This window comes from Megascapheus bottae, chromosome 26, assembly GCF_031878675.1.
Source record: "Megascapheus bottae isolate mThoBot1 chromosome 26, mThoBot2.hap1, whole genome shotgun sequence".
Classification (NCBI taxonomy): Eukaryota; Metazoa; Chordata; class Mammalia; order Rodentia; family Geomyidae; genus Megascapheus; species Megascapheus bottae.
In genome coordinates this window covers 22,525,174-22,541,027 of record NC_143534.1, presented here as the reverse complement: position 1 = coordinate 22,541,027, position 15,854 = coordinate 22,525,174, and the positions used below count along the sequence as shown (strand labels likewise).

Genomic DNA, 15,854 nt, shown 5'->3' with positions numbered 1-15,854 from the left:
TATGAGACTCTTACCTCAAAAACAATTAGGCAGAATTGAAGAACTAATGCCATAGGTCAAGCCATTGAACACTTGCCTAGCAAGCCACAGGGCTCTACATTAAGACTCAGTGCTGCTAAAAGCCAAAAGAAAACAAAACCTTGAGATGAAATATTACTTCCCCTCCCAAACTTTGTTATTTTGTTGTGATTTTTCTGCAATATTTACTTTTTAGTAAATTTTCTTCTTAATTGCCCACAAATTGCCATTACATCTTAAATGTTTATATCAAAATATTATTCATAATAGTATAACTACTTTTTAAGAATGACACTTTTTTCCTTATATTGTTTTGAAAAAATCTGCAATACCCAGTCAGCTAAAACACTTCAGTTCAAAGTCAATAAGTTTTGCATGCTCTTGATACTTGAGATATCTCTGTTTGTTCTTACGTTTTAATGGCCTGGTGGTTGTAGCTTTGATTTGTTAATGAACACTAAAAGATTTATTACGTCCTAGCTTACTTCAAGATATCTTGCCAAAGAGGCTTCATGATTACTGGCTTATGGCTAAATTCAGTATGGAATAAGTTATGTTTCACATTGGATATGATGTCTTATCTCTTGTGCAGAATGGCTGCTGAAAATACTTCATTTGTTTTAGGTAAATGGAGTTGATTTAGCTGGCAAATCTCAAGAAGAAGTTGTCTCCCTGCTTAGAAGCACTAAGATGGAAGGGACTGTGAACCTTCTGGTCTTTCGACAGGAAGATGCCTTCCACCCAAGGGAACTGGTGTGTAAATTTAGAGAGATGGAAGATTTATCATGCCCATGAGCCAGGGATCTGGGTTAGCTACTTGGTAGTGACTATTTATTGAGACCTTCTGAAGGAGTTTCTGTATTTTTCATTTCCTTCAGTCCTAATCCAGCACAAACATTTAGAAATGCATATGTTTTGTAATTAATGTAGAGACATCTGATAATCAGGGCATGGGATATTCTCTAGATAATGAAGTGCTTATCAATGTACATAGCTGTCAGTCCAAATGCTATGGTTGAAATCTTGCCATCTTTTCATCTACATATGGCAGAGTTCCACATCTCATAGTTTCACAGCAAATGTCGCTAAGTCAAAGATGCTTGCTTACTGTTGTATAAAAAGGAATATCTTTTTTTAAAAAAATAATACTGTTGCTAAAAATAAAAAAGCCTCATGGCTAATACTAGTTGTGATAACTTTATTTGGGATGACATTAAGAAATGAATGAAGACGTTCTGACTTGTCAACTTTGCTTTCTATACTTACCTCTGTATATCTCATTGTATGGTATTTGTGGCAACCTAGTTCTGAATATTTTTCTGTAAAATGTGCTGGATTTCCTTTAAATACAAAAATGACATGATTGAATGAGTCACCTTCATCTTTTGCTATAGTGAAAACATTGTTTTTTTCAAGTACAAGTAGTATTTTAAATATTTCAAAACCTATTCAGCTTGAGGTGTCTTGAGTATTTGGTATCTCTTTCAACTAGCTTTCAGCTTTCTTTAAATAGCAGTTGATCAGTATAAACTAGACTAAGTGGAAAGGTTTTAGGAAAGCACTTCCCAAATCATTACCTAATCTGCTTAGGCTGTAACTTTAAGTATAGATGTCTCATGGGTGATTAAAAAAATGTCAGTGAAAAATAAAATACTTCCTTTTGAGTAAATTGTATTTATTCGTATAAATATTTCTTAAAAATAAAGGTAAATTTCAGTGAGAAATGCCCTGTCCCTTAGTTATACACAGAAATCCTTGTGTGCTTTTGTGGAAATTCCAGGCTGGGGTAGGTTTGAGAAGTAGTGAGCACATTTGTTTTAGGTTGGTTTTTGAATAAATTATGAAGACTTCTTTATATTTAAAAATGTTTAATGCATCATTCTCAGTTTTAATTCTGTTTTCCATGTTCCCCCCACTGCTATCCAATTTTGTGCTTAAAATGCCACCTGATCCTAAATCTGGAGATATCTCTATTAAATTGTAAATGAGCACTAACCCAACTACTACCAAGCTTTCCATGGGATTTGACGAAGCTTTCATCTAGGGTGGATCCAAGCCGTGCTGGTTAGCATTATTAGATTGCCAAACGTAGGCATTGCTCTTCATCAGCTTTCCCAGAGCCAGTGCCAGCATGTAGCCAGCCCAAGGTTGTTTGCTCAGGTTCTGCTCCAAGTTTGATCTTCCAGGCTTCTGTTTTTCCCGTCTGCTGCTTCTTTCTTTTCTTTTTCTCTTGGTTATTTAATTTATTGCTTGTGAGCTTTTCATTAAGGAATGAGCCAGTAGGCTGTCAGTCTATTATGCATATTGCAGCTGCTTTTCAAGATTTAGAAGAATACGATTCTGAAAACTTAAAGAGGACTTTAAAAAACGATCTTCAAATCCAATTAATGCAACCCTTTTTTCTCTGAGGTGCCTTGGTTTCAGTTCTGTAGCTTTTAGTGTAAATACTTTTATTAATATGTCTTGAAAAAAATAAGCCTAGGTACCAACCTTGAAAGATACGATAGTATGTTTAAAAAAAAAGATCACATTTATTTCCAATGTAATATGTTAAAGAAAATTTGTGGCGCAGATTTTTATCTAGCTGTCAGATAATCCTGTATTTTAAAACTTAGATCTGGTTGGGACAATTAAAAGCAAAATTAGAAGCAGTACCATGATTAGTAAATCAGTTTGATGACACTTGCTTTCTTGCGCATAGTAAATTCAGAATATACTAGGAAAGAACAAGTCCCCACCCCCAAAAAATTTAAAACCCCATTTGAATACCACAAACATCAGTGGAAACTTGGAAAGCAGAGTGATAAACCAGCCGTCATACAATCAATTGCCCTTCATATAGTTTGTAGATTTTTACAAAATCGCCTTTAAGCTGAAAGCATTGTGTCCCCGTTTGTTGAAGATGGCTTTGGTCAGTCTGTATTTATGTTTTTCTTCAATTCTTCTAGAGTGCAGAGCCAAGCCAGATGCAGGTTCCAAAAGAAACGGTAAGAACTTTCGTCTTTTGCAGGATGTAGAGACATTGGAATGATAAATAAAATGAACTTCTTACTAATCAAATTTGAAGTTATTTATCCTGCCTTTTTTGCCAAAGTGGTCATGACTTGTGGTTGATACCCCAAATGCAGTGTTTTATGATTACTTTTCAAGCAGGCCTAAAAAGAGAGAGATTGGAGTCATTCGTATTTGTTCATATGAGGGACTGAAACTTGGTTAGAAGGTTGTAGTTTAGCTCATGCAAAGTATGTCCTCATGAAATGCTACACTTTGCTGTAAAATTTGGGGGACCTTAAAATAACTTGATAAACATTACAATAAAATATGACATGAAGAGGAAAGATAAAAGATGATATGTTAGTTCTTAGGGTAAAGATGGCTGTCACAATAACCATAAAGGGAATAATTTCTCTAAATAAAAATTAACCCCACTCAATCCAGATTAAATTGCAGGAATGCTTGTATGTTGTTGGGGAGATGTATCTTATTCAGCCTGGAAACACAGGATATGCTGGGTTTCACTAGGCAGAGCTAACACAATGACAGCAAGAATTGCCTCCTCAGCCTGCAGTGATGTGATTCATGGGACCTGAAGAGGCATTTTTATTGACATTTAATATTACCTGGTAGAAATTCTAACAGTCAAGATCTTTTGTATATCAAACCACACAGCACAGAAACCTATCATTCCTAACTGTTCTGAGGGAACATGTAACAAAACTTTATCCACAGCAGGTAATGTTAGCCCATATCTTTCTCAAAGATGTCCTATTAAGGTAACAAAATGTAAGAATATAAAAGGCTTGAATAATATAATTAACAGGCTTGATTTTCTGTGTAGATTTGTAAATAGGCAACTTTGAACTGATAAACAGGATACTATTTTCAAATGTTGCATCATTCTAAAAATGGAATGCAAATCAGACCTCAGAGGGAAATCTGTTAAAGACAGTCACCACACATTGAGGCTGTTACATATTAAGAAATGTGATTACAAAAATTCATAACTTTAGGGCCGGAGTTTGGCCTAGTGGTAGAGTGCTTGCCTAGCATGCACGAAGACCCGGGTTCGATTCCTCGGTACCATATACATAGAAAAAAAAAGCCGGAAATGGTGCCGAGGCTCAATTGGTAGAGCTCTAGCCTTGAAAAAGTCCAAGAACAGTGCTCAGGCCCTGAGCTTAAGCCCAGGACTGGCAAAAAAAAAAAAGTCATAACTTTGAAGTTTTGTTTGTAAAATAGAAAAGTGATAGCTAATGAAATATACAATGCTGAGGATCTAGATTTGGAGGAGAGTAGCAGATTTATTTTACTGACTAAATGGAGTATAAGACGTACTGCAACAGGAAATATTCATCATTTAAAAGAGGTTAATGAGACCAGGAGCATGGCCCAGTGGTAGAGTACTTGCCTAGCAGGCACAAAACCCTGGGTTTGATTCCTCAGTACCACATAGAGAAAGCTGGAAGTGATGCAGTGGCTCAAGTGGTAGAACACTGGCCTTGAGAAAGCTCAAGAACAGTGCCCAGGCCATGAGTTCAAGCCCCAGAACTGGGAAAACAAAACAAACCAACCAAAACCCACAAAAAGAAGAAAACAGGGTAAAGATTCTGGCAGGGGTGTGGTGTATATTTATTCATGCATATTAAAAATAGTAATGAAGTATGGATTACTAAATATTTACAACCACTGCTGGCTCAGTTTTAAAATTGCTTACTTACTTTCTTGGTGCTGGGTATTAAACTAAGAACCACACACATAATAGAGCAAATACTCTGTGTATAAACAGAATGCTTTCCTTGGTAAAGTGCCATTCCTTTATGGTTTAATACCTTAATAGGTTAGAATATTTTGGAAAGCAAAGTGGCTTCACACCTAAACTATATTCTTTAAGATGTAAAACAGTCTGATATAGAAAATGATGATATCGGGAAACTGACAATTTACAATTATGTTTCAGCCATTCAAGTGAAGTAGGTTTTTAGAAATGCTAGATCCATTCAAACTCAGAATCCTGTATGTTCAGGGTTCCATGCCAGAGCAACTGCCAGCCACCATCAGAACAAAGTAGGTTATGCATGACTGTGTATCTGATGTAGGATTGTAAATGGTTATTAATTTTTTTTATCAAATAAGAGTTTCTCTAAACTAAAGCATAGCTGGTTTCAAACAATTTTTGTTTTTTAATTTGTGTGTCCTATGACATCTATACTTCTTTTTGTGTTGTGCTATTCAATAACATTTCAGATAATGAAGGGCTTAAAAGGATTTTCTTTTTTACTAAAAAACTGAGAGATCTGAGTCTCTACCTTTCTTCATATCTTTACATTTTTAGTTGCATTAATGTTAATGCTATGACATTGAATTGCTAATAGTCCATAATAATATTTCTGTAAAAAAAAAAATCTCTGTTGAGAGTTCTGAATTTGAATTAGTAGCTGGAGTGACAATTGTCTGAAGCCAGATTGGATGTGCCACATAGGACTCATTTGTGATTTATTGACATTACTTAGCAATTTATTGGACAAAGGTCAAACTTTTTGTTCTTTTTTATAAAGCTGGCATGAATAGTATCTGTATAGGTTAACAGTTTCAATAGCTGCTCACACACAAAGTTATTTAAAAGATAATTTGCAAACATAATTAATTATAATTTAGATCTATACCCCTCCAATGCTTCACTGATACATCAGTGATTTATAATTGCTCAGTTACAGTTAGCAAAATAAAATTCAGAGCACAGCTAGGAATTACTACCATAATCCCAGAAAGTTGTAATTCCATGAGTACCCAGTGTCTCCTGCCAAAATTTAATAGAGGCAATTCAAATTTTGTGTGCATATTTAAAGTCCTTTATTTCCCAAGAATCAAGAGGATTTTCTGTATTAAACATGCTTAAAAAAAAAACCAAAAAAACAAAAAACACCCACTCTCCATAGCCTTCTTCCCCCTCTCCTAGCCAGACTGGTAGCAGAGCTGTAAGGTGGAGTGGCCACTCAATGCCAGTTGTTGACACATGGTGGAACTCAAGTTGTGGTTTTTATTATTGTTTGTTAGTGATTTTCTTTGGTTTGAAGTTCTCAATTTATGAAAGCCTAGGCTACTTCCCTTCCCTCCCTCCCCCTCCCCCACCCTTAAGCCCAGAAAGAGAGAAAATGTTCCAATAATATCTAAGTCCAATCTCTACTTTTCATTGTGAACTTCCTTCAGGTTGGTTTTAGAATAAATCATCATCTATCCACTTTGACCTTTAGGACAGTGCTTCTCCTTCTACCTCCTGCAAACACACACACACACACACACACACACACACACACACACACACACACACACACACACACACACACACACACACACACACACACACACACACACACACACACACACACACACACACACACACACACACACCCCCCCCAGGACGATGTACGTTAAGATTTATACAGGCTCTAAGACCATACTTTTTTTTTTCTGTTAAAGTTTCACATGCATATAACACTGCAATTCTATCAGAGCTGACATTTATTCATCTGTTACTGTGCTAAGCTCTTCATGCAGGTTATTTCACTTTATCATACTCATGACTTAGTTGGTAATATTCTATTTAAAGCACAGGCAAAAAGAATTAAATTTAGTGTGCTCCAAATTTGGGAGTCAAGATTGGCTTCAGATTCTCTCATATGCCAGAATCTGCAGGGCAGAATTTAGCTCTTACTGTTGGTTGTAGTGGAACAGTTTGGTATGTGAAACTGAAGAAAAAGAAAAGAAAATATATTTTCGCGTGCACGTGTGTGTGTGTGTGTGTGTGTGTGTGTGTGTGTGTGTAGTTCAGAGTAATGCAATATGGCTTTTATGTTGATTGTTGATAAAGTATGATTGAATTTTGTGAAAACAAATAAATAAAGAGTTCTATGCTCAGATGGCATTCTATCAGTTGATGCGGTAAGAAATGAGCCATCTCACTCATTTATATTAATAATGGATTACATGCAGACTCTGCTAGAATATGTGCTTAATGCCAGTGATTGTCTTTACTGTTTCTAGGTCAGTTTTTGCCTTTCTCCCTCTCGTGTCTGACTTGGTGTGTGAGTGCTATCTCCATAACTGGGACGCTGTCTCTTTCACTGCCTATTTGGGCTGGTAGCTTCAAAGCCCTACCTGTTTTACAAAGGGTTCTATATCATAGAGTTCTCCCCTCCTTTTTCTGATGTTTCATTGGTATTTGTTTGTTATTTGTCCTTAAAGAATTAATTGGTCTCCTCTTCCAATATTTTGTAAATTTTTGATAGTGAAAAGTAGAATCTTTAGATAGCCCGTGCAAAATTGAATTGAAATTCTTTAACAGAGACCTGTTGATGCCTTACTGTATGTCCTGGGCCGCTTTCTGTTGTTGTAAAATATGAAGTTTGTTCAGATCATACTTAATAATATTTAAGAATATTATGGTTTTGAGGAAAAAGAGAACCAATAAGTTGTGTGTGTAAGTGCATATATGTGCATGTGTCTATCTATGCCTGTGCGTGTGTGTGTTTATGAAATAAATTATTCCTTTCTTAATTTTTCCCCAGTCAAAATCCTTAAATGATATTCAAGGCTATTTAGATGTACAAGACTGTTCAGGGTTAATTATTGTGTAATTCATTTTACTGAATTGCCTAAACAGAGAGAACTTTTCACCTCCATTTTTCTATTTTTCTACATTTGGTATATAGCTTTCTTCCCTCTTCTGTATATTTCTCTCAGTTCCTATGTACTGCTGAAGATGTAAATGTAGCCTTAAGATGTAAATATAAATAATATGCATATACCTCACACATGAGGTATATAAAACTTAAACTTGAGCCAAAACTTTCATGCAAAACAAAAGCCAAGACAGTTTCTATAAATCTTTCTGTTAATTAGAAATGCTAAGGATTGCTCTTGTGATCTGCAATGTCTACACATAGTTTAATGTGGAATTTCCATGTAAAATTTTCTTTCAGGTCTGAAAATACAAGGCCACTCTTCCCTTTTGTTCTCTTAGTGTCATCTTCAGAGTCTGCCCTCACTGTAATAAATGTCACCTCCCAGGAAATCTAGAAACCCCCAGAAGACTTCTCCCGGTGAAGTTTCTGTCTGACACAGAAAGGCAGAAATAAAACAGAAATAAAAAGAGGCTATGAGGCTAATTATAGGTGATAGATATCTAGGCAGTTATAGAGACCCATTTTGAGAAGTGGAGCTGAAGTTCATGTGATAGAGTGCTAGCCTCGTGTAAAAAACCTTAGCAAAAGCATCCATGCCCAGAGTTCAAACTCTAGTGCTGGCATCAAGAAAAACTTATCATTTCTTACACGTCCTTAAATATTTTTCCAAGCCACTTTAAAGATAGAATTTTAGACTACTGTGTAGATATATCTTAACATAGTTCCATCTATGTTTTTCGTTGTTTTTAAAGAAGTCTACTCCTTTATAGATTTCTGTACATGATCACAGTCAGCTTTTTCTAACAGAATCTTTTGAGACTAAGTCTTACACAAAGTATGGAGGATTATAATAAGCATGATCTGTTGATTTTTTTTTCTACTTAGTCATTCACTAATTTACCAACAATAGAAAAATACCTATTTTTAAAAGACTGGTGTTTATTGAATTCTAGTAATAAGGAGTTTCACACCGACATTTGTGTGCATGTATTGTTCTATGACCATAGTTATCACATCTTCTCGTATCACCTCTCCTCCTTACCTCTTCTTCTCCTTCCTCCCTAGTAGTTCTACCTCTCTCTGCTTTAATCATTGTGATTTTTATTTCTCCCTTGCTCCCACAAAGGAGAAAATACAAAACAAAACAGAAAAAAACAAAGCAAATAAAAAACCATATGACACTTGTCTTCTGGAAATAGCTTGTTTCACGTAGCGTGACAATCTCCAGTTCTTTTCATTTTCCAGCAAATAACATAATTTCATTCTCATTAATGGCTGAGTAACACTTCTTTGTGGATGCATTCCACACTTTTTTCATCCATTTATCTCTATTACTTAGACTGATTTTATAATTTTGGTTATTGTAAACAGTCCTGTAATTGATATGGGCAGGTATGTAGATGTCTTTAGTGCATGCTAACTTTTCCTTCTTTTTTGGCATACATCAGAAGTGGTATGGCTGAATCATTTGCAAGTTTGTTGTTGTTGTTGTTGCTTTGTTTTTTCAGTAGTGAGGCTTTTTCTGTACCTGGGTGCTGTTCCTGAGCTCCTCAGCTCAATGCTACCATCCTATCCCTGGAGCCACAGCACCACTTCCGGTTTTTTTAGTGGTTAATTGGAGATAAGACTCTTTAGTGCTGTGCTGGCTTTGAACCTCAATCCTCAGATCTCAACCTCCTGAGTAGCTTAGCTAGGATTATGAGTTTTATAACTAATGTTTTGAGGAATCTCCATGCTGAGTGACTATATTTATTTACTTCTTTTTAATGAAGGCCTTGTTGTTTCATACTGGCTGGCTTTAAATTTGAGATTCTCCTGCCTCAGGCTCCAGAGTCTTGGAATTATTAGTGCGCATCACCAGGCCTTGCACGAATATGTCCATTTTATCACACTGTCTCTATTGTCTATATATATGTCTCTCTCTCTCTATATATATATGGCTTTTTTTTTGGTTGGTTGTAGGGCTTGAACTCAGAGTATTGGCACTCCCAAGGCTGAAGGCTAACCCTCTACCACTTTGAGTCACGACTCCACTTCCCATGCTTTGTTGGTTACTTGGAGATAAGAATTTCACAGACTTTCTTACCTGAGCTAGGTTTGAACTGGAGTCTTTAGATCCTAGCCTCCTGACTAGGTAGAATTACAGACATGGGCCACCAGTGGTCTGTTTCTCTTTCTATAGTGAATGACTTGTTCACATTTCCTTCCCATTTAGTAGGAGAATGATCATCTTTTAATTATTAATTTATCACACATCATACATTTATGCATTAAAGATATTAATTCATTGGAAGACAGACCTTATGTGAGAAATCAGTGCATTTTAGTTGCGTAATAGATTGTTTGCTGAATCATTTATTTCTTTGCAGAGACCCAAAACAGTTACTATACATTCTTATATAATTTTATCATCATATGCGTGTACAGCTATATTTCTTTTGCCTTCATGTTTATCGGCAGAGGAAACTACTGCAGGTTGCTGTAGATTTAGAGCCCCCAAGGGTAGCCATGGAGCCAGATTCCCTCTAGCTGTTGGCATCACTATTGAGGGACGAGGGAAAATGAGGACATGATGGAAAATACCAAGAATAATGTTCTCGTCTCGGTGGATGTGACTGTGTGTCTCGTCTGTTTTTCTGAGAGAATAGTGGAAAGAGAAATAACTTTCTTTTTTATTGTAATTAGTAAAAGGGCTACATGATATTTGCCAGATAGAAGGTGCATTAATTCACATCCATTGATACCCTTTCACATGTCTTGGTACTTTCATAATAACCTTTCAGATTCCTATTTCTGAAAAGTTCATTTGAACTGTCCTTTGTCTTCTGAGCATTAAAAGACAAAAAGAGCCAATGGAGATGCTGGAGGTATGGCTCAGTGGTAGATAGATTATCAACCTAGCAATTGCAACACCCCATATTCAAGCCCTAATATAATACAAGAAAGAAGGATTAGTGAAGAAGTAGGCAAAATAAGTAAATACATAAACAACTGGTTGGTTGAATTCATGGAAACCATCATACAAAATATACTTAGGTATAATGAAAGATTCTCACACTGTGTGCTTGATGAATAGCCATCTTCAAAAGAGTTTGGCAATTAGAGAAAACATTCATTCTATCTCTGCCTTTCTAGTAGATTTTACATGGTGGTGGTGCTATTTACCACACAGCAATCATTTAGTACTCTATTTTCAACCAAACAGATACAACCAAACTTTGAGTTGGACATTGTGCTTATGAAGAACTTTACTCAGGGAATAGTTGAAAAGGCGTAGAATTTGGATGGAGTAATGAGCATATAGAAACATGAGCTTTTACTTTATGTCATAATGTAGCGATGTACACACAACTCTGTCTTCATGGATATTCTCAACAATATTGCATTTTAAATTGTTTTTGAAAAGCAGATTTTTTAATGTTTTTGCAGCCAAAGAATTAAGTTCTAAAAGCCAGCACTAATTTCAATCTCATGTCAAGAGCAAAGTGGATTAATAGTGAAATACCTCGCTTTAATGGTTTTAATGATAATAATGACTTAAGACTTGATAAGAGAGCTGAAAAAAGAAGATTGTTTCTCCTATCCTGCAGTTTTCATAATAAATGAAATTGTTCCATTCAGAGTGTGGTTGGCAGCAGGGAAATGATTCCAACTTGATTAAATTTTTTCTTCATCTATGCAGTCAGCTTGTCTTGATTTTTCAAGTAGGAAAAGTGAGATTTTTAAGCCTTTAGAAAATGTTATGGAAATGTGAACAATCAGTAAACATAAAAAAGCCAACACTGAAGATTGAAATCAGTGTCAGTAAGTGACAGTTAAGAACCTCCTAGAGCTAAGGTAGTCATCGTGATTAGCATTCACCTACAGACAATTTTTGATTCTCATGTCTTTGACAATGCAGCTTTTTTTGGGGGGGTTAATAAATGTATTGATTAGCAACATAAAATTACCTTTAATCACTCCTTAATTTAAAATTGTAATGAATAGTGGTATGTTTTGATGTTATTAATGCTATTTTATATTCCAAATATTTAAATTTAACTACTTGGTAAATTTTGTTAAATTGTTTATCACTAGCTATTTTTCACTTTTTGATTTTTCTATGATTCTGAGGATTGGAACCTAGCATCTTACTCATACTAGGCTAATGCCCCATCACTCAGCTAATGCCCTATCCCTTATATACTTGGTTTTTCTAACAGATTTTATGTGTGGTATGCTATTCATTCACCCTAACTTATTATTTAGTGCTACTAAATTGTTTTCAATTATATGGTTTGAAACAAAAACTTACTTCTACGTACTTGTGTAATATCTGAATATACATAGTTTGGTATAAAAAATGAATAATATAGTAGCAACACTTGATATGAATATTTGATTTCTTTTTCTCTCTAGTACATTGTTTTGTTTGTATTATAATTTTCTGACAATAGATTAAATATATGATTTCATAATGAGCAGACCCTCCTTTTCTTCTGTGTGTTTTCAGCTGCTCTTTATTTTTCTTCCTAATTAACACACTTTTTATATCTTAAAATCAGTAATGCTATTGTTTCTATTGAAATGTTCTTCATCCTTAGTAGTTATTATACCATCTATTAGATATCAGGGGGAAAAAACTTATATAAGGTTAGGGATCAGTGGTAGAATGCTTATTTAGCACAAGTGAGACCCTGGATTTGATTGCTGGCACAGAGAGAAAGAGAGAAAGAAAGAAAGAAAAAAAGAAAGAGGTAGAGAGGGAGGGAGGGAGGGAGAGAGGAGGGAAGGGAAGAAGAGGGAGACGGACTGAGGGAAGAATGAAGAAAGGAAGGAGGGACTGAAGGAAAAGGAAGGACAGAGGGAGGGAAGGGGGAGTGTAGGAATAATAGATGAGGACAGAGTGAGAAGGAAGGAAGCTATTAGTAAATTAGAAGATTTTAACATAGTTATGCTTTGTATTATAATCAAAAACATGGATATTGGATTTAAACAATTATTTGATTTTGAATGCTGTACTTGACACATCTGAAATTATTTGTGAAATTTCTACATGCCCTTTAAAATTATTTTGTCATTGCTTCTTAGAAATTAAAAAAAAAATCTGGTAGTGTGGAAAGAATAAAAATTAAAATCCATTTCATTATCTACACTAGCCAACTCATGTATGTTTGAATGCAATATGTGCCATCCTAACTACATACCACTGGGTAGCATATTATTATTTAATAATAACTAGCCAACTCCAGTTTGAATGACAAAGTTACTTAAAACTTGGGGAATTTAGAAGAAAAATTTGGGAGAAATCGTCTCACGTTCAGAATGTGTCACACATCCTTTCTGTGATTGTAAACTGAACTTAAATGGAGTTCTGATCTTCCCATATATAGAGAAACTTGGGAGTGGCAGGCATTGCTGTGGCATTGGTGAGTTTGGTGAAGTAGGGGTCAGAAGGCAGCTTGCTTTCCTCTTCTAAGGTGGAACATTTCTTAAAGACAGATATGTCATCTTGTCATATATTCTGGAGTTTTGACTTAAGCTCTCATTTCTTCCTGTCTTTTCTAATAGGGATGAGGAAGCATTTGCGTAACACTTGATACATAACTATTTAACTACAGGATAGACATTATTCATCAGCTATTTCGTGTGGGGAAAATGTTTTCCAAACTTAGTTGTATTTTTCTTTTGTCTTTTATCTTTTAAAATTTTATATGCAGAGTTTTCAAATCTGCATAGCTTTTTATGTTGACCTCGCATTATCAGGATTATTGTTTTTTGTGAGGGAAAAAATGCATTTGTGAAGACTGAACTATTAATGACACGGACATTAAAAATGAAAAGACATGGCAAATTATATTTGTTTTGATTTTAGTTACTATTTCCCTTTGTGGTTTAAAAATAAATAAGCAGACCATAAAACCTAATAATCACATGTGAAAATCCGCAGGTCTAGGGATCTACATATCTTTAGTCTTTCCACTGCATCCTCTCCCCCATGTCTCAGATTCTGTTATAGGTTTCTTTTAGTGTTGAAGTAAATGTGGCATGAAGATATTGGCAGCTGCTTTAGGAGTTTCCTGAAGGGCTACAAACAGACTCTCTGGGGGTTTTGGTGGACATATAATGCCCAGGACAATTAAAATCTTTAAAAGAACAGTGTGAGGAAGAGACACTGGAGTAAAATGCAATTTGCAATTGTGTTCCCTATTAGAAAGTGGAAGAGGAAGATGTTGTTCTCACACCTGATGGCACCAGAGAGTTTCTGACATTTGAAGTTCCACTTAATGACTCAGGATCTGCTGGTCTAGGTGTCAGTGTCAAAGGCAACCGATCCAAAGAAAACCATGCAGACTTGGGAATCTTTGTCAAGTCCATTATTAACGGAGGAGCAGCATCCAAAGTAAGCACGGGCCCCTTCACCAAGTATATGCCCACTAACAAAATCATCTAATTTCTACTCAGTTCCTGTGTCAAAAGTATACTCAGTTAATGGACACGCTCTGCTTTGTGTGCAATCGTCCATTCCTGACAAGCAACTGGAAGCAATCACAGCTCCAATCTGTTTATCTCTGTACTCAGTCCCTGTCAAATGGGGATACTCTGCTCAGAAACTTATCAGGGGTCCATAGTGAAGGCTGATCTTCTCCTCTCCCCTTCCCTCAGGGTGGAGATCTTATTCTGTTTCTCAGTCTAGAAAAGGTCTCCTTCGTTGATGAGGGGCACTTCTCTATAGATGTCTAATAGTCTTGAGGTTGTGCATGCCTTGCTTTGTAAATAACCTCTGTGGCTGTTTCTCCAAGCAAGAAAGTAATCACTTTGTGTCCTTTGAATTAGTATGCTATTTTGGTAAACAGATTATGATAATGACTCAATTTACAAATGTGTAAATGATTGAAATAGAGCAAGCTACAATGGTTGCTTAGGCTTCATTATGCTCCTGTTCAATTGAGCATAATCCATTAGGATTCAACACCCCCCCTCCTTTTTTTCCTTTGTTTTAATTTTTTAAACTAAAGGGGAAGTAGTTTCTTCTGCAGCAGACTATTTAACAGCATGTGTTTTTTACCTGCTTTCTTCCCAGGATGGAAGGCTGCGGGTGAATGATCAGCTGATAGCTGTGAATGGGGAATCGCTGTTGGGTAAGACCAACCAAGATGCCATGGAGACCCTGAGGAGATCCATGTCCACGGAGGGAAACAAACGTGGCATGATCCAGCTCATTGTGGCAAGGCGGATAAGCAAGTGCAGCGAGGTAAAAAGAACAAAAATAAATGAAAGAGCTTCTGTCTGGCATTACTGTATGTGTCCTTCCTGTCCTAACACTGGAGGAAGAATGGCAGTTTCCAAGACATGAGCTCTAAAGACCATATGTTGTTTTTGCCATCTTCTATTATTTTGTGGGTAGACTGTGATTTTCTTAACTATATAGGCAAAATGTTTTCACAAGTGCATGCACCTATTCCTATTGGCAATGCCCCAAATAGATAGGTTCCCAGAGCCACCTAAGGCAGTCCTCTGCAGGAGCACACACACACACCCTTTCTCCTCCAAGCCTGCAGTTTCCCCTCTAGTTAGGAAGTGATATGAGGGGGGTGGCTGCTTGTTTCTTTGCTCATCTCAATCAGGATGCCCCTCAGCAGGGGCCTTCATAAAGAGTTGCCTGACATTTGTCAGTGTTGTTTCTGCTGAGGTGGTCAGTACTGGGGTCTCCTTCCTCACTACCTGCTCCTCTGCCTTCCTCTGTGGGCTGTGTCTTGCCTCTCTCCACTCCCCTACCCCTCCAACAAGTGCTCTTTCTTTTTCATTCAGAGATCTGTGCTGTTGTGCTGGCATACTTGGGTCTAAATGTATGCTGCATGCTGGTGGTAAAGGACTTGCCTAGTGTGCATGAGAGCCTGGATTCTGTCCTAAGCATGACAAAAACAAGTGTCCACAGCATGAAATTAGGAGAGAGGTATTAATGCAAAGGATGTGATCGTCAAGTGAAAGCGTACTTTCTCATATAGCAAGTGAGGACTTTGAAAATGAAAAGTAAATTATGTATCTCGAGACAATAACACTGGAGTGGTGGATTTTACTGTGAACTAAGTCAAAATTGCTAACAAATCATACATACTGAAGATTATATCTACATTTTAAAATTGTTCTTAAAAGGTTCTAGTTGAGCCAGGG

At 36.3% G+C, this 15,854-nt stretch overlaps 1 protein-coding gene across 11 annotated transcripts in view; it reads left to right on the top strand.

Annotated features, from left to right (window-relative positions):
- Window positions 1-15,854, top strand: part of Pard3 (par-3 family cell polarity regulator) — a 575,898-nt gene that overhangs the window by 331,005 nt on the left and 229,039 nt on the right. For 7 of the 11 annotated variants that reach the window (XM_090319126.1, XM_090319121.1, XM_090319125.1 and 4 more), the window contains 4 exons: window positions 643-771; window positions 2,967-3,005; window positions 13,894-14,082; window positions 14,764-14,934. In XM_090319126.1, coding sequence (XP_090175252.1) covers window positions 643-771; window positions 2,967-3,005; window positions 13,894-14,082; window positions 14,764-14,934 — 528 coding nt within the window. The remainder of the gene's footprint in view (window positions 1-642; window positions 772-2,966; window positions 3,006-13,893; window positions 14,083-14,763; window positions 14,935-15,854) is intronic. The other 4 variants (XM_090319128.1, XM_090319127.1, XM_090319122.1 and 1 more) reach the window with 1 other exon arrangement.